Source organism: Haliotis rufescens, unplaced genomic scaffold (genome assembly GCF_023055435.1).
Source record: "Haliotis rufescens isolate VD_foot unplaced genomic scaffold, xgHalRufe1.0.p SCAF_11, whole genome shotgun sequence".
Classification (NCBI taxonomy): Eukaryota; Metazoa; Mollusca; class Gastropoda; order Lepetellida; family Haliotidae; genus Haliotis; species Haliotis rufescens.
The window spans coordinates 4,277,490-4,303,829 of record NW_025963791.1 but is presented as its reverse complement, the minus strand read 5'-3'; the positions used below and the strand labels follow the sequence as shown (position 1 = coordinate 4,303,829).

Sequence of the window (26,340 nt, the reverse complement as noted above, 5' to 3'; positions counted from 1 at the left end):
TTCTGCTGAGATGATAGTCCAAAGGAATTTAAACTTCCATCAAACTATTTATAAGGAAGGTCGCCATTACTGAATTTGTTTACAGTGATGTACATGTGATAAACCCTATATCAGGTGTATGTATACTGAATGATATTGTTCATGGCATGGAATGATCACCTGGCATGATATGCATGGAGTGTCCTATTTCAGGAACGATGAGCCATCACCAGCACCAACTTTCGGCAGAACTAACGGTACATCCACCGAAAATAATTCCAACCCAGAAAAACGTGCATATTATCCTTCTGAAACATTTAAGTTGGTTCAGGAGGAGGAACACAAGCAAGAGAAAGGGGATCCGAGATACAAACCTGCTCAATCTCGGTCGCTCAAAATGTTACAAGACCAACTGGAGAGGTATGGTAATTAGGGGCAGATGAGGTCATGGTCACTCATAATGGGGACAACCCATGTTGGCTTAAAGGACAGGGGGGGAACAAGTGGCAAGGGAGACAACTCATGTAGAATTAGTCATAACAGGATCAGGAATAGAGTAACAGAGATAATCATTGTTTGAAATAGGAAAAGGAATGGTTGTCAAATTGGGGAAAAATACATTATTTAATACGTCATCTGTATTATGCAGTCTTGTATACTCTAAGAACATAGTGTACACAAGACTGTTAAGTACTGATGATGTATTTGCAGGTAACCCAAAATTTGGAATTGATTAAAATGGCACTTTAATTTCTGAAATTAGTTATAATTGTGATAGCCTGTATTGGGATATTCTTAGTTCCAACTTTGGGATGTTTACCAACACTTGCCCTTAGATCAGCTTAGATAAATCCACAATATATTAATTATTAGATTTATATTCACATTTCACAAAAAATATAGGGAAGGGGCAGTATATTTAAATGTGGGAGTTTATGTGCACAGATGCCTTCTATTGTTGGCTATAAAAAATATACTGCCCCGTCCCAATATTTATTATAGCCAACTATGGAAGGCATATGTTCACATTAACTGTTGATGAATGTGATTCACATAAAGCGTTCATGTTTAGTCGAACAAGGTATGGTGTCTATTCATCATATTACAAAGAAGGCTAGCATGTATACTCCTGTCTGTAGGTACTGGGGCAGATCAGATGGTCAGAGGGAGGTGTGGATGAAAATGTGATAATTTATTGTGGCCTAAATCTGTAGAGTAGGAAGATCTGGCATAGGAAGAAGTTAGTTTGAAAGTGTTATTAAGTCATACCACCAGAGATTGCTGAGAATGTAAGTCTGTTAATATATAATGCCATTGTTTAGTAAATGATATGTATTGCAATAATCCCATGATGACATAGTTAGCATAATGTGCATGAAATATTAATCTGTTCAGTTCCAACCTACTAATCGTAGACTAGTGATTAGTTTTAGACAACAATACGATGAATGTCAGTTCTGTACATGTATTACAACTCTTCGTGTCCTTGTATCATATCTGTGCACTTTAACAATCTACTGAGGGTCAGGTGACTCCTGTTATGGAAATACATGTAGTCAGTCTCTGAATTGTTCCTTTCTGTGGAACATGAATAATTAATGTCTTCCTTTCAGAAGAATAGTTATGTGGAGTTTAAATCTTTACATTGCATGTGCCTGTTGTTGATTGTTTGTTTGTTGTTTACAGTGGTGGAGGAGTTACACCTGGACAGGCAGCTGGAGGAGGTATGTCGGGGGTGGATGTTGGCGTCATGGGGGAGATACTGTTAGGTGGGGGTGGATGTTGGCTTCATGGGGGAGATACCTGTAGGTGGGGGTGGATGTTGGCGTCATGGGGGAGATACTATTAGGTGGGGGTGGATGTTGGCGTCATGGGGGAGATACCATTAGGTGGGGGTGGATGTTGGCGTCATGGGGGAGATACCTGTAGGTGGGCGTGGATGTTGGCGTCATGGGGGAGATACCATTAGGTGGGGGTGGATGTTGGCGTCATGGGGGAGATACCATTAGGTGGGGGTGGATGTTGGCGTCATGGGGGAGATACCATTAGGTGGGGGTGGATGTTGGCGTCATGGGGGAGATACCATTAGGTGGGGGTGGATGTTGGCGTCATGGGGGAGATACCTGTAGGTGGGGGTGGATGTTGGCGTCATGGGGGAGATACTATTAGGTGGGGGTGGATGTTGGCATCATGGGGGAGATACCATTAGGTGGGGGTGGATGTTGGCGTCATGGGGGAGATACCATTAGGTAGGGGTGGATGTTGGCTTCATGGGGGAGATACTATTAGGTGGGGTCGGATGTTGGCGTCATGGGGGAGATACCATTAGGTGGGGGTGGATGTTGGCGTCATGGGGGAGATACCATTAGGTGGGGGTGGATGTTGGCGTCATGGGGGAGATACCATTAGGTGGGGGTGGATGTTGGCGTCATGGGGGAGATACCATTAGGTGGGGGTGGATGTTGGCATCATGGGGGAGATACCAGTAGGTGGGAGATACCATTGGGCATAGATGGATGAGAGAGATGCAGACAGAAATAGGTTAAAATGGATGGGATGGACTCTTTGTCCACAAGATCGGTGGAAATGCAGATAGGTGAAGGATAAATAGAATAGATGCCCAGTTTCACTTTGTCAACATTTGCAACAGATATATTTTCTATTTCAGCCAAGCACACTGGATGGGCTCCACCTAAGCCAGCCCCAGCCCCAGTATCAGCCCCTCCCCCTCCCCCTGCTGCCAAGCCATGGGCCCCCTCTGCCCCTGCACCACCACCCCCAGGCCCATCCATGGGAGGACCGATGGGAGGACCGATGGGAGGACCCGGAGGACCCATGGGAGGACCTATGGGGGGACCCGGAGGACCCATGGGGGGTTCCCGAGGCCCAGTGCCCAAGCCCACTGGCAAGGGGGCAACAAAGTTCAAGAAGGGTGATGCTGTGGTGCGCCAACAGGGGGCGACTGGAGCGGACATTCCCAGGGTGGCCACCTGTGCCCAGTGTGGGAATACCATTAGGTAAAGAGTCACCTTTGTTATTGCATAGAAAAACTTTAAATTACAGTAAACTATGGTTATAACAATCTCAATGGGACCACTAATTTTAATTTGTTATATACATGGAGGAGACCAATGTAAGGAGCAAATGGAGGGGACCAAGAAATAGTTTGTTATATGCATAAGTTCGTTACAAGCGTGTTCGTTATAAACATAGTTTAATGTACTTATAAAAGAACTCTTATACATTGTTTGATTTTTATTTTAAAATGCTTTATATGGAGATCACCCAAAGTTAATATTTCACAAATGTGGTACAGAATATATAATTTGAGAAACAGATTCAGTTCTGAAAAAAATAGTTGCTTTCTTATTACACCATGTTCGCCCAACTGACAAGTCCCTTCATGAAATCACTTCAAATGTGTTGTTGTTTTAACCCCCAACCCTTCAGCTTTATATGAAAATAGGCAGTAGGCCATGAGATTAAACAGTAGTAATACACTTTGAATGCTATCAGGTAATGCGCTAACTATTCTTATAACGTAGCAGTCACATAAATCAAGGGACACAACTCCTGTACAACAGCGACAAGAGCCATGGAGATGGTAAACAAATTTATAATATTAGTATATACTGAACTGCAAAAGAAACATCACTTCATGAAAAGTATTTCAATGAAGTAAAGTTTCTTTTGCAGTTCAGTTTATAACAATGGCATAATGAGGGTTTGAGGACCCACGTACGAGAAGTAACGTGGAACCAAATGTGGAGATATGCCTGTCCAGGCTTTAGACCTAGACTCACTCTTGGGGTGCGCCTGCCCCTGCCACCGAGTGGCCACGACCTCGACCATCTCTTGTCGGGTGACATGGGGCCACAGTCCATTCTGTATCTTGCAAGAGAGTATTTTAGCTCGGAGTGGGATAGAGTACAATGCCCAAATTGAAGTTTAGAGGTGAATGTGCAACTTTGTAACTAATTTGAGTACAAATTTGCCTCATTATGTCCTTCTTCCACAACTTATAACTCATGGACCTTATTCAGCATATTATTATTGAAAAAGTTTTATTTTGATTGAAATTTGAACTCAGTCTGATCACAATCCCTCGATTTTTTAACACAATTTTAATTTGTTAGTGGTTTTAATAGCTCCCCCCACCCCTATCCACCACCACCTCTGTCAAGTGACTGTGCCCGCGGCACTTATTATGGTAAATAGGGTACATGCTAACCAAATGTTTGAAACACTAGACATGGTGTGTGCGTGTTCCAGAGGTCCATTTGTGGTTGCCATGGGGAAGACATGGTGTCCCGACCACTTCATCTGTGCCAATGCCCGCTGTGGTGTGAAGCTGATTGACATCGGCTTCGTGGAGGAGGGCGGATACCTCTACTGCGAGCGAGACTACGAGCTGTACTTTGCCCCGAAGTGTACCAAGTGCAGTGTTGCCATTGTTGGAGTAAGTGAACAATGTTGTATTTATGTATACATTATTATACTATGACATCACAGGTTTAGAATCTTGCAACCTTGCAGTCGATCAGATCCTCACTAACCAAAGAGTTCAGTATTAGCTGTTATTTCGTGGCAGTATTTGAATAAAATAAATAGAAATATGTTTTTAGGAAAAATGTAGGCTATAGCAGAATCACTAATGTAAGATTTAAATATTTTAACCTGAAGGCCTACGTCAACTGACCAGTGGGTGGTGAAGAAAGAACTCTGGTAAATTCTCTTTGAGATATCGTTTGTTCACAGACAAGCTATATCTCCTGTGGAAGTAAGTTTGGGATACTGAATTGAGTTGTTGCAGTTCCAGGGTTTCTGTATGTAAGTTGTGGATCGAAATGCAACTGAGTTGATAGCATTACTTCAGATGCAGTGTAGATTTACTCACTGGGTGCTAAGTCTACCTTGTCTTGTTTGCAGGAGTGTGTGAATGCTCTGCAGAAGAGCTACCATCCTCAGTGTTTCCTGTGCTTCCAGTGCAAGCAGCCGATTGGTGGAAACCAGTTCCACATCGAGGATGGAAGCCCTTACTGTGAGAAAGGTGAGACATGACCTAGCAAGTCATGGGGAGAGTGATTCCAGGGCAGAGTAGGTCCCCAGTACCCCATGCTTGTCTCCTTGTAATGATTTCAGGGCAGAGTAGGTCCCCAGAACCCCACTCTTTTCTCCTTGTAGTGATTCCAGAGTAGGTCCCCAGTACCCCATGATTGTCTCCTTGCAGTGATTCCAGGGCAGAGTAGGTCCCCAGTACCCCATGCTTGTCTCCTTTTAGTGATTTCAGGCAGAAAAGGTCCCCAGTACCCTACACTTGTCTCCTTGCAGTGATTCCAGGGCAGAGTAGGTCCCCAGTACCCCATGCTTGTCTCCTTTTAGTGATTTCAGGCAGAATAGGTCCCCAGTACCCTACACTTGTCTCCTTGCAGTGATTCCAGGGCAGAATAGGTCCCCAGTACCCCATGATTGTCTCCTTTTAGTGATTTCAGGCAGAATAGGTCTCCAGTACCCTACACTTGTCTCCTTGCAGTGATTCCAGGGCAGAATAGGTCCCCAGTACCCCATGATTGTCTCCTTATAGTGATTCCAGGGCAGAATAGGTCCCCAGTACCCTACACTTGTCTCCTTGCAGTGATTCCAGGGCAGAATAGGTCCCCAGTACCCCATGCTTGTCTCCTTTTAGTGATTTCAGGCAGAATAGGTCCCCAGTACCCTACACTTGTCTCCTTGCAGTGATTCCAGGGCAGAATAGGTCCCCAGTACCCCATGATTGTCTCCTTGCAGTGATTCCAGGGCAGAGTAGGTCCCCAGTACCCCATGATTGTCTCCTTGTGGTGATTGGGCAGAATAGGTCCCCAGTACCCCATGATTGACTCCTTGTAGTGATTCCAGGACAGAGTAGGTCCCCAGTACCCCATGATTGACTCCTTGTGGTGATTCCAGGGCAGAATAAGTCCCCAGTACCCCATGATTGACTCCTTGTAGTGATTCCAGGGCAGAGTAGGTCCCCAGTACCCTACACTTGTCTCCTTGTGGTGATTCCAGGGCAGAATAGGTCCCCAGTACCCCAGGATTGTCTCCTTGTAGTGATTCCAGGACAGAGTAGGTCCCAAGTACCCCATGATTGACTCCTTGTGGTGATTACAGGGCAGAATAGGTCCCCAGTACCCTACACTTGTCTCCTTGTAGTGATTCCAGGACAGAGTAGGTCCCAAGTACCCCATGATTGACTCCTTGTGGTGATTACAGGGCAGAATAGGTCCCCAGTACCCTACACTTGTCTTATTGTGGTGATTCCAGGGCAGAATAGGTTGCCAGTACCCCATGATTGTCTCCTTGTGGTGATTCCAGGGCAGAATAGACCCCCAGTACCCCATGATTGACTCCTTGTAGTGATTCCAGGGCAGAGTAGGTCCCTAGTACCCTACACTTGTCTCCTTGTGGTGATTCCAGGGCAGAGTAGGTCCCCAGTACCCCATGATTGACTCCTTGTGGTGATTCCAGGGCAGAATAGGTCCCCAGTACCCCATGATTGGCTCCTTGTGGTGATTCCAGGGCAGAATAGGTCCCCAGTACCCCATGATTGTCTCCTTATAGTGATTCCAGGGCAGAGTAGGTCCCAGGTACCCCATGATTGTCTCCTTATAGTGATTCCAGGGCAGAGTAGGTCCCCAGTACCCCATGATTGACTCCTTGTGGTGATTTCAGGGCAGAATAGGTCCCCAGTACCCCATGATTGTCTCCTTATAGTGATACCAGGGCAGAGTAGGTCCCTAGTACCCTACACTTGTCTCCTTGTGGTGATTCCAGGGCAGAGTAGGTCCCCAGTACCCCATGATTGACTCCTTGTGGTGATTCCAGGGCAGAATAGGTCCCCAGTACCCCATGATTGACTCCTTGTGGTGATTCCAGGGCAGAATAGGTCCCCAGTACCCCATGATTGTCTCCTTGTGGTGATTCCAGGGCAGAATAGGTCCCCAGTACCCCATGATTGTCTCCTTATAGTGATTCCAGGGCAGAGTAGGTCCCAGGTACCCCATGATTGTCTCCTTATAGTGATTCCAGGGCAGAGTAGGTCCCCAGTACCCCATGTTTGACTCCTTGTGGTGATTTCAGGGCAGAATAGGTCCCCAGTACCCCATGATTGTCTCCTTATAGTGATACCAGGGCAGAGTAGGTCCCCAGTACCCCATGATTGTCTCCTTATAGTGATTCCAGGGCAGAGCAGGTCCCAGGTACCCCATGATTGTCTCCTTATAGTGATTCCAGGGCAGAGTAGGTCCCCAGTACCCCATGATTGTCTCCTTGTAGTGATTCCAGGACAGAGTAGGTCCCCAGTACCCCATGATTGACTCCTTGTAGTGATTCCAGGGTAGAGTAGGTCCCCAGTACCCTACACTTGTCTCCTTGCAGTGATACCAGGGCAGAATAGGTCCCCAGTACCCCATGATTGACTCCTTGTAGTGATTCCAGGGCAGAATAGGTCCCCAGTACCCCATGATTGTGCCCTTGTGGAGATTCCAGGGCAGAATAGGTCCCCAGTACCCCATGATTGTCTCCTTATAGTGATTCAAGGGGAGAATAGGTTGCCAGTACCCCATGATTGACTCCTTGTTGTGATTCAAGGGGAGAATAGGTTGCCAGTACCCCATGATTGACTCCTTGTAGTGATTCAAGGGGAGAATAGGTTGCCAGTACCCCATGATTGACTCCTTGTGGTGATTCCAGGGCAGAGTAGGTCCCCAGAACCCCATGATTGTCTCCTTATAGTGATTCCAGGGCAGAATAGGTCCCCAGTACCCCATGATTGACTCCTTGTAGTGATTCCAGGACAGAGTAGGTCCCCAGTACCCCATGATTGACTCCTTGTAGTGATACCAGGGCAGAGTAGGTCCCCAGTACCCCATGCTTGTCTCCTTTTAGTGATTTCAGGCAGAATAGGTCCCCAGTACCCTACACTTGTCTCCTTGCAGTGATTCCAGGGCAGAATAGGTCCCCAGTACCCCATGATTGTCTCCTTGTAGTGATTCCAGGGCAGAGTAGGTCTCCAGTACCCTACACTTGTCTCCTTGTGGTGATTCCAGGGCAGAGTAGGTCCCCAGTACCCCATGATTGACTCCTTGTGGTGATTCCAGGGCAGAATAGGTCCCCAGTACCCCATGATTGGCTCCTTGTGGTGATTCCAGGGCAGAATAGGTCCCCAGTACCCCATGATTGTCTCCTTATAGTGATACCAGGGCAGAATAGGTCCCCAGTACCCCATGATTGTCTCCTTATAGTGATTCCAGGGCAGAGTAGGTCCCAGGTACCCCATGATTGTCTCCTTATAGTGATTCCAGGGCAGAGTAGGTCCCCAGTACCCCATGATTGACTCCTTGTGGTGATTTCAGGGCAGAATAGGTCCCAGTACCCCATGAGTGTCTCCTTATAGTGATACCAGGGCAGAGTAGGTCCCCAGTACCCCATGATTGTCTCCTTATAGTGATTCCAGGGCAGAGCAGGTCCCAGGTACCCCATGATTGTCTCCTTATAGTGATTCCAGGGCAGAGTAGGTCCCCAGTACCCCATGATTGTCTCCTTGTAGTGATTCCAGGACAGAGTAGGTCCCCAGTACCCCATGATTGACTCCTTGTAGTGATTCCAGGGTAGAGTAGGTCCCCAGTACCCTACACTTGTCTCCTTGCAGTGATACCAGGGCAGAATAGGTCCCCAGTACCCCATGATTGACTCCTTGTAGTGATTCCAGGGCAGAATAGGTCCCCAGTACCCCATGATTGTGCCCTTGTGGAGATTCCAGGGCAGAATAGGTCCCCAGTACCCCATGATTGTCTCCTTATAGTGATTCAAGGGGAGAATAGGTTGCCAGTACCCCATGATTGACTCCTTGTTGTGATTCAAGGGGAGAATAGGTTGCCAGTACCCCATGATTGACTCCTTGTAGTGATTCAAGGGGAGAATAGGTTGCCAGTACCCCATGATTGACTCCTTGTGGTGATTCCAGGGCAGAGTAGGTCCCCAGAACCCCATGATTGTCTCCTTATAGTGATTCCAGGGCAGAATAGGTCCCCAGTACCCCATGATTGACTCCTTGTAGTGATACCAGGGCAGAGTAGGTCCCCAGTACCCTACACTTGTCTCCTTGTAGTGATTCAAGGGGAGAATAGGTCCCCAGTACCCCATGATTGTCACCTTGTAGTGATTCAAGGGGAGAATAGGTCCCCAGTACCCCATGATTGTCTCCCTGTCTCCCTGTCTCCCTTTGGAGATACCAGGCCTTACATTTTGTCGGCTAAAATTAAGTAAGATAAGATAATTGTTAAGGACAGCTTTTCGCATTTTCATCCATGTAAATGTTTTTGTCCGTAGATTGGAACGCCATGTTCCAGACAATGTGCTCTGGGTGCAGCTTCCCCATCGAACCTGGCGACAAATGGGTCGAGGCCATGAGCAAGAACTTCCATTCTGAATGCTTCAACTGCTCGGTGAGTTACCTCCCTTTGTCTGTATACTGTTCATAAGCCCTGCTTGGATTGTCTCAATATATATTTAGAAGTGATTGTGAAAACTATTTCAAGATATGTATATATAAATAGATACATAAATGTCAAAACCTTGTTAGTTCATGCTTTATTCCTGTTATATGTTGTTTTTCTTACACTGTACTATTTCACTGTGTGCTGTATGGTATAATATCAATACACAACATGTCTTGAACACCACATAATATGAGGGTTTATAAGTTGATTTTTTTCCCCTGAATTTGTAGACACACAATTTCTTTTTGGAAATATGATTTATTTTGCATTATTTAAGGTGAATATCTGGTTACATGTTATATAACCTTCCGTAACTTTTTTTTTTCAGACTTGCCAAATTAGTTTGGAAGGCGCTCCTTTCTATGTCAAGGCCGGGAAGCCCTTCTGCAAGAAACATGTACGATAGAATAACACTGGAAGATACAATAATTATTCTTACAATACAACTGTTGACTAATAAGTGAAGATGAGTTCTGGCTACAGTACTGGGTTATTCCACAGTCGACGGTTTGCGGTGCCTTGTGGTGAAATGGCTAGTTAGCTAGGGTCTTTTTTTATTGCTCCATCCACATTTCAATAATTCCTTTGTTTAAGCAATTAAAAACTATGTGACTGTGTGCCTTGATTATATAAGCATACAGTTTATATAATATAATTTTGAAATGCATAAAATATGTACAAAATATTAAACATGGTTTAATGTTTTATCCTGATTTGGAATATTTGATATTTTCTTATAGTGTCAAGTTGTGCAACAATTAAATGGTTCAGAATAAGATAATTATTATGCGTATGGTTGCACTTGATTTGCTTAGCCAAGCAATAAATCTTGAATAAATGAGTTTTTGTGTACAAACAACATTTGTTAGGTTATTGTTTTTTTATAACTGTTCAAATATGTATTTTGATATATCTCCTGCTTTGAATAATTTTTTAAAGGTGTTGAAAGATCCGAGTATGATCAGAGAATGTCTTAAAATAGTGAGAAAAAAGCATGAGGCACAATCTGTGAATCTGATTGGTTAAGTCAGTCTCTGTGTGCAGAATGTGTATATATACCAATGTCTGAATCTCTTGTTATAGCCAAATGTAATATTGAAATCTGTTTTAGGAGAATAGTATCTTATGTGTGTGCCTTGTGTTCTTGTTTGCTACCAACTGCCATTACGCTTCTTTACCCAATGAAACAGTCATTTAACTTTAGTCAAGTTTAGAAGGCTCAAACGGAACATAAAAATAACTTGCGAAGACTTTGTATCACCTGTAGCCCAAGTAACTTTCATCATTAACATATCATTTGCTTGGTGTTAGCGATATATATTAGTTACTGTGGTATATCAACTATATATCCATCTTCGAAAAAGAATGTTAAATGTTATGAATCACTGTGTTCTAAGCAATATCCTTTTTTAATTTCTTGAGATCTCATGTTATGCTAAATGCAAAAAATAACATTGTCGATTCTGTGGACTGAGAAAATAAACATTTGCATAATTTTTATATGTTAAAAGAAGTCATTATTTGGTCTCAATTATGACATTTTGGAGTGAAGTGTTTTGTAAAAGAATCCATGGTTTCCAAATTTCCATGCAGCATTTTTTTGGTGAATACTTTAAGAACAAATCAATAGTATGAGGCTGAAATTGCTTGTGAATATTCCACATTAATGTGCTTCGATGTGTAGTTTGAGTTGTATGCCCAAACCTTTATGTAAGTATTGTATATATATATACATGTTGTTAACACCTTCCCTTATATCCCCTGCATAATGTCTTTTCTTGTGTATATAGGTCTTGTAGATAGATGTCAACTCTCTTCTGTTCTTGCTTTTCTATCAGGGTCTCTCCAATATATGCAAATCTTTTATTTTTAACCTATTTATGTAGATATATTGTACAAAGATTATACATAGTTGATACAAATTTATAAGTAATTTATGACTTTTATAACTTCGCCTCAATATGTACCATTTTTTAGACCTTTGTAAGAAATACTATTTTCTTACACCCTTTTCTATTGTCCATTCTGAGTTCTGGTGGCCTAAATTCAAAAGTCATATGCAATTATTTAAATGATTTCCATGGTGATAAATATTTGAACTCAATATATGTATGCCAAAACATTTTTGCATGCATTAGTGACTTCATTTATCATTAAAAGAAACGGATATATGAGTGCAAGCAGTAGCTAGGAACACAATATGTTGTGACAGGAGAGGCGTGACTGTTTCAATATGGATGCCATTAGAGCCAGTTTTATACTTGCAACTATTCCCTTGTGTTGGACTTTTGTCAGTTTAGTACCTCAGTTTTTCAGGATGTTGAATGTAATGTCAGGTGTTATAGTCCAAATATTTTCCTGAGATTTAGCCTTTTTTCTCTTACCAAAATGCAAGCTTAAACCTGTGCATGATTTGCACTGAAGAAAGAAAACAAACTTTTACAGCAGGTGTTTATGGAATGAATCGTCTTCAGCGATAAAGTCATTTCCATGCATGCATAATGTGAGGTTTTTCAAAAAGCATTGTTCTCAAGTATGATATATGCTACTCAACATTTGCTAAAGACCAGGGCGCCATTGTACAAAACATCCTTAGCGATATGACTGTTGTAAGCCTGTGTTGAGGTATGGGAGTTAAAATCACCTTAGCGCAAGATCGCTTTGTAACGGCACCCTGACCTTGGACTAAATATGACACTTTGGGTCCGATGCATGTGTGGAGTAGTGTACATAAAAGTCTTGCATTTTGATGCAGTGTTGAGATAATCACATGAAAGGAGACGAGTTGCAGAATTTTGCAGCAGACTTGACATGATTCTGAGTTTCTCACAAATAGGTTGAGACTTGACAGAGTATGATACATGAAAGATGATGTAATATACTATGTTCTCAGAATCATCTTGAACATTTCGCAGGGTACTCAAATGTTACATCACAAGGGGTCAATGCATTACAGAGGTTGATGTGTTACTGAATATATCACACAAAAGTTAATGCGTTATTGAATATATCGTAAGGAAACTGATGTGTTATTCAATGTTTCGCAAGGAAACTGATGCATTATTCAATGTTTTGCAAGGACGTTGATGTGTTATAGAATATATCGCCCTAGAAGCTGTTATATAAGGCTTGTTCTGTTGTATACATTGCATACAGTGTATATATATAGTTCATAAATATACCTTGACATGATGGTAGTATGAAGGGCTGTTTTGTTTGTTTATTTTAAGTCTTGAGTTTGATCCCATCTGTGTGGCTACATGGGTGTATACCCAGACATAACATGGAGATCCTCGTGTTTGGATGCAAATTAATATTGAACTGTCTTCAAACAGTACTCCTAGTAATACTTGATACAGTAGTAACTTTCCAACCATATCATGTTCCGAGTAATAAACGCAAGGAATAATTTTGATTATGTGTTGTGTTATCTTTTACTGTAAATGAGTGTTGGAGCTGCAATCTGAGTTGAAAACATTCTTAAATTTGATTAGGCGTATTTTGTACTTTTAACTGTGTGTAAATATTTTGCCATAATGCTTTCTGTGATTGATGGTACCATCCTTGATGATACAGGGTATTTTGTCTCCCTTTTTCAATATCAAATACCCTGGAACATTCACCAGCATTTTATTTTGTGGCTGATTATAATTATGCATTGGTTAACAAAGATGTCCAATCAAATGCACTCAAGAGCTAGAGATCTTCTGTGTGAAGTTTCTGGTAAGAGAAATGATGATGATGTCAGTCCATTAACAATACTATTGTGGTGAATGGGTACAGGTTATGTATCATAATAGTATGGAGAAATTATGCATGGGATAAACAGAGTTGGTGAATGTTTTTGATCCCAGCCATATCCAGGTGGCCTGTCAACAATTAAGTCTGCGCCCCTTACACAAAGCAATCATAGTGCTAAGGTGAGGGTGAACATGACAGTTAAAGGGGCACTGATCTAACGCAATTCCCCGGACTGGTTGTTGCCTTTGTTATTGTTTTTTTTCCCCGTGAGTACCCGGATGATACGCAACGCAACTGAGCGTGACCAGAGACTGGGCTACCGTCTGCAAGGACAGCTAAATAAACTTTGAGGCTGGAGGCAATATTTGTTTTACGCGTTTTTGCATAAACACTGATTGGTTAACTGTGATCTATAAAGATTTCGACAAAGGGCGCATGTTAATTCATTTCTTCTGCCTAAACAAACAGACAAAAAGAACAGCGGAGCTCATCGGATGTCGTCATTTGGAAATACCCCAGATGGTTATAGTTTAATACTAAAAAAAGTATCCATGCAGTGAAAGCATTTTCGGATTTCGGCTTGCGTCGATACTACGATTACTACTCCCTTGTTGTCATCCACGTTTTCTCGTATAACCCTACACTTGTGTATTTGTCGTCATTCACTTGATGCTCAGTTAATGAATTTATTACAGGTACAATTAGTGGTAGCACCACTTAGATTACCTGACAAAGGTTCCCATTTGGCATTTATTGTGTCTGGGGTAATTATTCAATCTAAATCCAGGTTTGAAGTGAGGTGAAATGTGTGTTATGTAATATGCACGTGGCAGCCCAGCAAGAGATGAATGATCAGTTGATTTACTTTTTTTGTAAATCAACGGATCGTTCCTAGTCATCAAAGCATTAACAGACAATACGTTGATTGATTAATCACTGTTATCTTGCACAGTGGATATGTCAAGAGTGAGTGTTTACATGTCTAGGTTTACTAAAACAAAGGGAATATACTCATATCATGGCGTTAAGTGCCGATGTAAAAACAACATACTTTGTTCAAAGGGTTAACTGTTAATACGTTGATTGATTGATCATTGTTATCCATCACTCAATGGATTTTTTGGGAACCGTGGACGTTATGAAAATAGTTGTCACGTGGGCTTTCTCTGCAGACCATTGAGACTTGACACCTATGTGAAACACCTTAAACAATCCAGGTGATCAGTTGAGAAACGAACACGGGTTATAATATCCCGAAACGATATATATCTTTTAAAATATTTTATTGTTACTGAGACACGTGACATCGAATAAGTTTCTTTGTACAGCTGCAGACGAGTGGGATATTGTTCCTTTGTGTGGATATTCACGGATACATTCCTCGAACAAGGAAGCTGCCTAAAATTTATACACATAAATTTGGTAGGTTGTAATTATGATATTTTCATTTTGTTTTCCTTCATTTGAACCGATTCGTTCTTGTTTCTCTACGTCTTGGTTGGGAAATTCTTCAATGAGCGATAGACGTTGTTTTCACAGGTCTTTTCCTTTTTAAGCGTGTATATATTGCCGTCAATTCGTAAAATGTGATTCTCTCAGGCAATTTATAAAATGTGTAAATATTTCAGTCATTTTGACTAAAAAATCTGTCCAGATTGATTAAGACGATCAAAAGGGCCTACAAACATCACAACAGATTATTATGTAGGATTAGAAGCCAAACAACATGGAAATGTACTTTTCAACGTTACATTTTCAGTCTCTTGGTGATGACATTAAACATCAAAATGTTTGGAATTCGTTATCATAATAATACAGATGGAAATGTTTTTCAGTCACTTTGTAAAATAACTGAATATTTAGACGTTTAATAAATTTGTTACACATTTCACAGTAAAAAAATATACACACTATAAAAAAAGCAATGCTCAGGTGAAATATTTACTTTGTGTAGCAAGTCAAAATAGTGTAAACGAAAATCGCAAAATTACCAAGCAAGTGACTTATTAAAACTTCGTCACCATTACCGATGCTACCCACAAAGATACCTACATTTCCTTATTATCTCGAAAACTGTATTTCATTTTGTTGATCAGTGTGACCATACGCCCTTATTACTACCCATAAAAGTGACCTATGCGCTTACGAATGGCGCAGCAGAGGTCGCGAACTAGTCTTGATTTCTGCTATACATCCGGGTACTCACTTGGAAAAAACAATAACAAAGGCAACAACCAGTCCCGGGGAATTGCGTTAGATCAGTGCCCCTTTAAATAGAGCAGCACGCAACCACTCACAGTGGACCTTACATACGTCGTTTGGGTTGTTGTCTGTTATCGGCTGTGCTCCGTCTCTGCGCCTTGCACACAATCGCAGAGCCTATGCAGCCTGTAACCATATTAACATCGATGTGCAATTCCATCGCTTCAGTTTAGAAATACTACATAAAAAACATCAACATGTATTCATATACAATTAGATTTGGTAAAGTTGGAATGAACTGTTACGTATTCTTTCAAGAGTTGCCAATGAGAAAAAAACATCATTCGAAACAAATCCGGGCCGCTTGGGAATGACCTTCACCTCTCCTTTCTCGTCCAGCATCAGCGCTCCGTCAGTCCAAGCGTAAGGCGTTTTATACATATTGTTCGGCTATGCACTATGATGTTCTTATTGTTGTCTAACTGTTTTTAGTTTTGATTTATTATATCGCATAATAGTATCCTCAATCAGCACTGTTAATTAATCTCATCTCACCATGTCTACAGATTTACTGTAGCCCACGTGCTGTGTCCACGTGTCGCCGTCCACACGCGGCAATCAGGCCTACTAATTTAGCTAATTTTGCCCGTGCGATCTCATAAATCGCCAAGGAGTTTGTAGCCGTACACTAACATATTTTATATATGTATTAACATACTGGAAAACGTGTTTCAACTTTAATCTAGTCGCGTATAAAGACAATAAATTGATTCAGTGCAAATCATGTGCAAAGTGAAGTACAGTAAGGCATATTTCATTAAAAATATGTTTGCACATCTGCATGTTGATAAATACTATTCTTTTCAAGTTTTTATGGGATAATAAACCAGACAAAATAAAGAGAACAGTTGCTTGTAAACCTATTTCCCTTGGAGGACTTGGTATGATAGATATTTTTGCATATGTTGACGCTTTGAAAATAATCTGGATAAAAAAGTTACTAAATGTTGATTTGGAAAAGAAATGGAAAATTTTAATGACTGATACTACTCCTGAATTTCCTGATCTACTATTTATGGGAAGTGATTTTCCACTTAAGCTTGCTAAAAAAAACTAAAAACCAATTTTGGAAAGATTGTTTTACTGCCTTTTCTAAATATAGCAATAAAATAAAAACCAATAGATCTAATTATGAAGAGTTCCTAAGGGAACCTCTGCTATACAATAAAAATATTATTATAAATGGCAAATCATTAGATAACAAAACCTTTCATCTCAATAATATACACAGCATACATTGCCTGCTAAACAATGATGGAAATTTTATGACATTGCAACAATTCTGTAATAAATACTTCAATATAAATTTTCTTGAATTTTATGGTATTACAAGATCAGTAAATACATACATGATACAATTAGGCATTAATAAAGACCTGCATCTGGAAACAACAAACAATACAAATATATCTATTGCCAATCTCTTTTCATGTAAAGGCTCAAAGAAATATTACTATGTAATAAGTCAAACCGATGAAAGCTTAAAAGTTATTGACTAGTGGGAAGAGGAACTTTTAATGGATATGAACTGGCCTAGCTTATTTATCAGAGCACACAAAACTACTCCAGACCCTAAACTTAGATGGTTTCAGCTTAGATTGCTCCATAGAATTCTACCTGTTAATACTTATCTACTCAAGATGCATATTGTTGACAACTGTCTATGTACTTTCTGTAATGCCGAGCCAGAATCTATCCAACATCTGTTTTGGGACTGTAGGGTAAGCAAAGATTTCTGGAAAGGATTTTCACACTGGATTGAATCAAGTGTCCACATACTGGCAAGATAAATCTTACTTCAGACCTAATTCTTTTTGGCTTTTCAAAACATTTCCACACTGATGATATTTTTGATCTGATACTCTTATTGGCCAAATTTCACATTTATAGATGCAAAATGAAAAATAACCAACCAACCATTACACATTTCCAAAATGAGGTTAAATATTATTACCAACTAGAAAAATATAGACACTTTAATAAAGCCAAACAGACTGAATTCTATACGAAATGGGCTCCCTATGAAAACCTTTTGAAAATATAAACATTTGCTATTCCAAAACTTTACTAAATATATATCCTGCATTCTGTCTTCATAAGTACTAAAGCTTCTTGTGAGTGTGAATGTGCGTATGGATGTGTGCAAATGATATGTACTTTCTTAAAAAACCCTGGTCATGTATTTTGACTCTTATCCAAACATGATGTACTTTTACCAGGAACAATAAAAAAAAATATAAAAAAAAAAAAAAAATAAAAAATTTGGTAAAGTTGGAATGAACTGTTACGTATTCTTTCAAGAGTTGCCAATGAGAAAAAAACATCATTCGAAACAAATCCGGGCCGCTTGGGCATGACCTTCACCTCTCCTTTCTCGTCCAGCATCAGCGCTCCGTCAGTCGAAGCGTAAGGCGTTTTATACATATTGTTCGGCTATGCACTATGATGTTCTTATTGTTGTCTAACTGTTTTTAGTTTTGATTTATTATATCGCATAATAGTATCCTCAATCAGCACTGTTAATTAATCTCATCTCACCATGTCTACAGATTTACTGTAGCCCGAGTGCTGTGCCCACGTGTCGCCGTCCACACTCGGCAATCAGGCCTACTAATTTAGCTAATTTTGCCCGTCCGATCTCATAAATCGCCAAGGAGTTTGTAGCCGTACTCTACCATATTTTATATATGTATTAACATACTGGAAAACGTGTTTCAACTTTAATCTAAACGCGTATAAAGACAATAAATTGATTCAGTGCAAATCATGTGCAAAGTGAAGTACCGTAAGGCATATTTCATTCAAAATATGTTTGCACATCTGCATGTTGATAACTCGTTGAGTATGCTTGTTGCGTCTCATTTGAAACAGTCATTGTCCTAATTTTATTTCTTAACTATGTATTTGGTGTTTCAAGAATATGTAGATCTACCATATTTTTTGCTCATGATAAAATTTGCCTTCATAATCATCTTTCATAAATTGTCAACATCATGTTGAATTATTCATGCAAGTTATATTCAAAACAGGTGCATTATACAATCATGACCATCACTAAGTCTTGTATTACTTACTCAATATCACTATCAAGAAAACTGTTTCACATATCATTAACAAGTGTTATTAATTGGTGTTTTGTATGTTTAAGGCAGTTTCTTCAGAATTTCCAATCTTCAGCTTTATCATCAGCATACTTCATTATATGGACCGATGTCATTGCATGCTACAAGGTATGATGTTCATGTTGATAATAATAATATTTTAATAATAATACCTTAATAATTTTATGCTTTTGTTTGTGTGAACATATTCACAATATCTGATATACCATATCATGAAAGTGACAGTTGGAATATGTTTTCTGACATGGACAGACATACACATACACATCAAGAAACAGTATCATAAATCTGTATTAATATGCTTACATACAGGAAAATTAACATGTGTATGCAATGACAAATTGAAATGTATTTCGTTCCATGCTTCCAGCCTGGTATCAGCTGAATTTGACTCTTTCTTAAAGACAATACAGTGTCTTGAATGTATTAAGCAAACTATTCATAAACTTGTCACTGTATTGTAGCCATGTAGATAGCATTTTAAAGGTGTATTGAAATCCCTTGTTATCTCTGTTTTTTACTTCATTTCATATTCCACAGTCTATAATGCGTCACATTTCTTCTGCAGTTTGTGCACTGTCCACTTCTTTTTGCGTGTCAGAGTAGATAAAATTGATCCAGTTATCCTCCCAGAGTTTGGCCTGTATCCTACTCGGAATTGCTCAGAATCATTTGTCTCTGGTATATAGCAAAAGTGTTATGTCATGTTCAGAGTTCATTTTTATTTTGTCTTACCACAACTGAATTAATTTTGTGAGTAACATCAAGCGACTTTGATTCTGATGACTCTTGTTTATTCTTGTATGATCCATTTCTTAATTACGATAATATTTTGGTGTACCATTCAGTTCTATTTTCAGTTCATCTGCTGCTGTGGCCTGTACATTGTGCATCATCCATCGTGTGTCATATACATGTTCCCCTCAGAAGCCACAGAACCACTGATGCTAACACTTCACATGCTTTCCCACCAATCATGCCCCCCATCATTTTTTTCAAGAGGTTCTAATTGGATTTTCAATAAGACTTGCATGGGATTTGGGACAGTTACTCATTTTATTTCAAAATAGAATGAAATTTGATGACCGATTGATTGATTGATTGATTGATTGAAGATTGTAGGACATGTTTACTACATATTTATACAATATACATCCACTTTCTAAGATCATCAGTCTAAGACTAAGAGCATCAGTGGCGAGGTACATTGATATCAGGTGTAAATACAGTACACAGAGATTTATTGATTCATTGATATTTCCAGAACCCTTTTCCCATCTGCTTTTCGGAAAATTGTAATGTTAACAAAATTACGGAACGAATAGATTGTATGCTGAAACTTGTTTTGGATTGGCTAACTGAATGCAATAAATTTTGTGAAAAAGAAATCTAGACATCATGGGGTTAATGGTGTAGGTTGTCTCTATGTATATCTATTTTCCAGTGGGTTGGATTCTCTCCACTGGTCTTTAACAGCTAGTATATAAATCATTTCCAGTACCTCTTTTCTAGCCTTTGAATCATTCATGTGTTCATAACTACAGGTATATTTGTTTACATCTAACACTAAATTCCAATCGCCACACATAATCATTTTCTCACTGTCAAGTTTCGCAGCTATTTCTCAGCCATTCCCATATTTCTTTAAAAATATGGTTTTATTAAATTAGGCCCATCAATATTTATCAAAACCTAACATTTCCTATTTCAACTTCTATCTCATCCATAAAAAAATGTATAACTGTAAGTAAGGATACGATATATGAATGAACTTCTACATTACATTTAGAAGCATCAATATGTACTTGTACTAATACTCCAACTTCTAAATGCCTCTCAAAGAAGTGGAACTTTCAATTCAAATTTATTATTAAATAAAATGACTACCTCTGGCTATAATTTTTGTAAGATACAATTACGTCATACTTAGTGTTGTAACTGTAAATCACTTACTACTACTAGTTAATGATGTCACACCTGACCTAGCTTGAGGTACAATAATTATGTCCTTAGTGTTGTAACTGTACATCACTTACTGCTACTACTACTAGCTAATGATGTCACACCTGACCTAGCTTGAGGTACAATAATGTTATCCTTAGTGTTGTAACTGTACATCACTTACTGCTACTACTACTAGCTAATGATGTCACACCTGACCTAGCTTGAGGTACAATAATGTTATACTTAGTGTTGTAACTGTACATCACTTACTACTGCTACTACTACTAGCTAATGATGTCACACCTGACCTAGCTTGAGGTACAATAATGTTATCCTTAGTGTTGTAACTGTACATCACTTACTGCTACTACTACTAGCTAATGATGTCACACCTGACCTAGCTTGAGGTACAATAATGTTATCCTTAGTGTTGTAACTGTACATCACTTACTGCTACTACTACTAGCTAATGATGTCACACCTGACCTAGCTTGAGGTACAATAATGTTATCCTTAGTGTTGTAACTGTACATCACTTACTGCTACTACTACTAGCTAATGATGTCACACCTGACCTAGCTTGAGGTACAATAATTATGTCCTTAGTGTTGTAACTGTACATCACTTACTGCTACTACTACTAGCTAATAATGTCACACCTGACCTAGCTTGAGGTACAATAATTATGTCCTTAGTGTTGTAACTGTACATCACTTACTGCTACTACTACTAGCTAATGATGTCACACCTGACCTAGCTTGAGGTACAATAATTATGTCCTTAGTGTTGTAACTGTACATCACTTACTGCTACTACTACTAGCTAATAATGTCACACCTGACCTAGCTTGAGGTACAATAATTATGTCCTTAGTGTTGTAACTGTACATCACTTACTGCTACTACTACTAGCTAATGATGTCACACCTGACCTAGCTTGAGGTACAATAATGTTATCCTTAGTGTTGTAACTGTACATCACTTACTGCTACTACTACTAGCTAATGATGTCACACCTGACCTAGCTTGAGGTACAATAATTATGTCCTTAGTGTTGTAACTGTACATCACTTACTGCTACTACTACTAGCTAATGATGTCACACCTGACCTAGCTTGAGGTACAATAATGTTATCCTTAGTGTTGTAACTGTACATCACTTACTGCTACTACTACTAGCTAATGATGTCACACCTGACCTAGCTTGAGGTACAATAATGTTATCCTTAGTGTTGTAACTGTACATCACTTACTGCTACTACTACTAGCTAATGATGTCACACCTGACCTAGCTTGAGGTACAATAATGTTATCCTTAGTGTTGTAACTGTACATCACTTACTGCTACTACTACTAGCTAATGATGTCACACCTGACCTAGCTTGAGGTACAATAATTATGTCCTTAGTGTTGTAACTGTACATCACTTACTACTACTACTACTAGCTAATGATGTCAGACCAGACATACATAACCTAACCCTAGCTCTTCCTGATGCGACCAAACGGTATGTTGGCGAACCATAACGTCTGCAGTATCCAAATAGGGCTGTTGAATAACCGTGTCGGTATCAGACTTGACATATACATAACTTAACCCTCGATCTTCCTGATGCGACCAAACGGTATGTTGGCGAACCATAAAGTCTGCAGTATCCAAATAAGGTTGTTGAATAACTGTGTCGGCATCAGATTTGACATACATTACCTAACCCTAGCTCTTCCTGATGCGGCCGAACGGTATGATGGTGAACCATAACGTCTGCAGTATCCAAATGGGGTTGTTGAATAAGCGTGTCGGCATCAGACTTGACATATACATAACTTAACCCTCGATCTTCCTGATGCGACCAAACGGTATGTTGGCGAACCATAAAGTCTGCAGTATCCAAATAAGGTTGTTGAATAACTGTGTCGGCATCAGATTTGACATACATTACCTAACCCTAGCTCTTCCTGATGCGGCCGAACGGTATGATGGTGAACCATAACGTCTGCAGTATCCAAATGGGGTTGTTGAATAAGCGTGTCGGCATCAGACTTGACATATACATAACTTAACCCTCGATCTTCCTGATGCGACCAAACGGTATGTTGGCGAACCATAAAGTCTGCAGTATCCAAATAAGGTTGTTGAATAACTGTGTCGGCATCAGATTTGACATACATTACCTAACCCTAGCTCTTCCTGATGCGGCCGAACGGTATGATGGTGAACCATAACGTCTGCAGTATCCAAATGGGGTTGTTGAATAAGCGTGTCGGCATCAGACTTGACATATACATAACTTAACCCTCGATCTTCCTGATGCGACCAAACGGTATGTTGGCGAACCATAAAGTCTGCAGTATCCAAATAAGGTTGTTGAATAACTGTGTCGGCATCAGATTTGACATACATTACCTAACCCTAGCTCTTCCTGATGCGGCCGAACGGTATGATGGTGAACCATAACGTCTGCAGTATCCAAATGGGGTTGTTGAATAAGCGTGTCGGCATCAGACTTGACATACATTACCTAACCCTAGCTCTTCCTGATGCAACCAAATGGTATGTTGGCGAACCATAACGTCTGCAGTATCCAAATGGGGTTGTTGAATAAGCGTGTCGGCATCAGACTTGACATACATTACCTAACCCTAGCTCTTCCTGATGCAACCAAATGGTATGTTGGCAAACCATAACGTCTGCAGTATCCAAATGGGGTTGTTGAATAAGCGTGTCGGCATCAGACTTGACATATACATAACTTAACCCTCGATCTTCCTGATGCGACCAAACGGTATGTTGGCGAACCATAACGTCTGCAGTATCCAAATGGGGTTGTTGAATAAGCGTGTCGGCATCAGACTTGACATACATAACCTAACCCTAGCTCTTCCTGATGCAACCAAACGGTATGTTGGCGAACCATAACGTCTGCAGTATCCAAATAAGGTTGTTGAATAACTGTGTCGGCATCAGATTTGACATACATTACCTAACCCTAGCTCTTCCTGATGCGGCCGAACGGTATGATGGTGAACCATAACGTCTGCAGTATCCAAATGGGGTTGTTGAATAAGCGTGTCGGCATCAGACTTGACATATACATAACTTAACCCTCGATCTTCCTGATGCGACCAAACGGTATGTTGGCGAACCATAAAGTCTGCAGTATCCAAATAAGGTTGTTGAATAACTGTGTCGGCATCAGATTTGACATACATTACCTAACCCTAGCTCTTCCTGATGCGGCCGAACGGTATGATGGTGAACCATAACGTCTGCAGTATCCAAATGGGGTTGTTGAATAAGCGTGTCGGCATCAGACTTGACATACATTACCTAACCCTAGCTCTTCCTGATGCAACCAAATGGTATGTTGGCGAACCATAACGTCTGCAGTATCCAAATGGGGTTGTTGAATAAGCGTGTCGGCATCAGACTTGACATACATTACCTAACCCTAGCTCTTCCTGATGCAACCAAATGGTATGTTGGCAAACCATAACGTCTGCAGTATCCAAATGGGGTTGTTGAATAAGCGTGTCGGCATCAGACTTGACATATACATAACTTAACCCTCGATCTTCCTGATGCGACCAAACGGTATGTTGGCGAACCATAACGTCTGCAGTATCCAAATGGGGTTGTTGAATAAGCGTGTCGGCATCAGACTTGACATACATAACCTAACCCTAGCTCTTCCTGATGCAACCAAACGGTATGTTGGCGAACCATAACGTCTGCAGTATCCAAATGGGGTTGTTGAATAAGCGTGTCGGCATCAGACTTGACATACATTACCTAACCCTAGCTCTTCCTGATGGGGCCGAACGGTATGATGGCGAACCATAACGTCTGCAGTATCCAAATGGGGTTGTTGAATAAGCGTGTCGGCATCAGACTTGACATACATTACCTAACCCTAGCTCTTCCTGATGCAACCAAATGGTATGTTGGCGAACCATAACGTCTGCAGTATCCAAATGGGGTTGTTGAATAACCGTGTCGGCATCAGACTTGACATACATTACCTAACCCTAGCTCTTCCTGATGCAACCAAATGGTATGTTGGCAAACCATAACGTCTGCAGTATCCAAATGGGGTTGTTGAATAAGCGTGTCGGCATCAGACTTGACATATACATAACTTAACCCTCGATCTTCCTGATGCGACCAAACGGTATGTTGGCGAACCATAACGTCTGCAGTATCCAAATAGGGTTGTTGAATAACTGTGTCGGCATCAGATTTGACATACATTACCTAACCCTAGCTCTTCCTGATGCGGCCGAACGGTATGATGGTGAACCATAACGTCTGCAGTATCCAAATGGGGTTGTTGAATAAGCGTGTCGGCATCAGACTTGACATACATTACCTAACCCTAGCTCTTCCTGATGCAACCAAATGGTATGTTGGCGAACCATAACGTCTGCAGTATCCAAATGGGGTTGTTGAATAACTGTGTCGGCATCAGACTTGACATACATTACCTAACCCTAGCTCTTCCTGATGCAACCAAATGGTATGTTGGCGAACCATAACGTCTGCAGTATCCAAATGGGGTTGTTGAATAAGCGTGTCGGCATCAGACTTGACATACATAACCTAACCCTAGCTCTTCCTGATGCAACCAAACGGTATGTTGGCGAACCATAACGTCTGCAGTATCCAAATGGGGTTGTTGAAGTTGTTTTTGTGCTGTATTGTTGCAAGATGCTTTAGCATTTGACTGGTGGAATCCATTCAGCATTGATTATTGTTGAATGCAAAGCTTGAATTGCTTTGAATACTTATGGTACACATACAGGTAATATGTGTTCAAATAGGGTTGTTAAAACTCATTGACTTTTTACTTGTTTAAGTTGTTTTTGTGCTGTATTGTTGCAAGATGCTTTAACATTTGACTGGTGGAATCCATTCAGCATTGATTATTGTTGAATGTAAAGCTTGAATTGCTTTGAATACTTATGGTACACATACAGGTAATATGTGTTCAAATAGGGTTGTTAAAACTCATTGACTTTTTACTTGTTTAAGTTGTTTTTGTGCTGTATTGTTGCAAGATGCTTTAGCATTTCACTGGTGGAATCCATTCAGCATTGATTATTGTTGAATGCAAAGCTTGAATTGCTTTGAATACTTATGGTACACATACAGATAATATGTGTTCTAAACAAAACAATACACACATTTTGTAAATTTTATCTTTTTTATTAAGACTAACATTAAAGAAAATAAACAAAATTATGTATGACTGATTTCACTGTTCAGACTACAACAAAATATACCGTAATTGTGAAAGGTTTAAGGAAAGCAGTATGACAACATAGATATAATAGTAAAAACATCATTCATCTACTGAATGAGTATCATTTATTTACAGTAGAGTATGATAGAAGTGTGAATTGTATCCATTTAAAATATTGTTGTTACATGTGGTTAAGAGACTGGGGAAAAACAGGTGGAAAAAACCCCAGCTCATAATAATTACAAAGTTCGTAAATGTAATGTTGTAAAAGATAAGCTTGAAAGTAGAAAATGTAAAACTTGATAACATTGGTGACCTGATCTAGGTATCATCCCCCCAGACGACCTGGGTCCTTTCCTAGATTGCTCAGGAATCTACTTTGAACAGACTAGATATATTGTTTATGAAAAGAAGGGGGAAAAAATCAATGCGAAAAACCCCAGACTATGATTTCCTTTTGAGAAAACATCTACTTGTGAAAAGGTTTAAGGAAAGCAGTATGACAACATAGATAT

The 26,340-nt window shown here is 40.2% G+C and overlaps 1 protein-coding gene across 7 annotated transcripts in view; it reads left to right on the top strand.

Annotated features, from left to right (window-relative positions):
• The window catches only part of LOC124134318 (LIM domain-binding protein 3-like), a 61,231-nt gene extending 48,298 nt beyond the window's left edge, over positions 1 to 12,933 (top strand). For 5 of the 7 annotated variants that reach the window (XM_046499067.2, XM_046499066.2, XM_046499069.2 and 2 more), the window contains 7 exons: positions 193 to 399; positions 1,666 to 1,703; positions 2,648 to 2,996; positions 4,252 to 4,438; positions 4,909 to 5,029; positions 9,349 to 9,464; positions 9,847 to 12,933. In XM_046499067.2, coding sequence (XP_046355023.2) covers positions 193 to 399; positions 1,666 to 1,703; positions 2,648 to 2,996; positions 4,252 to 4,438; positions 4,909 to 5,029; positions 9,349 to 9,464; positions 9,847 to 9,924 — 1,096 coding nt within the window. In that variant the 3' untranslated portion in view covers positions 9,925 to 12,933. The remainder of the gene's footprint in view (positions 1 to 192; positions 400 to 1,665; positions 1,704 to 2,647; positions 2,997 to 4,251; positions 4,439 to 4,908; positions 5,030 to 9,348; positions 9,465 to 9,846) is intronic. The other 2 variants (XM_046499070.2, XM_046499072.2) reach the window with 1 other exon arrangement.
• The last annotated feature ends 13,407 nt before the right edge of the window (positions 12,934 to 26,340 follow it).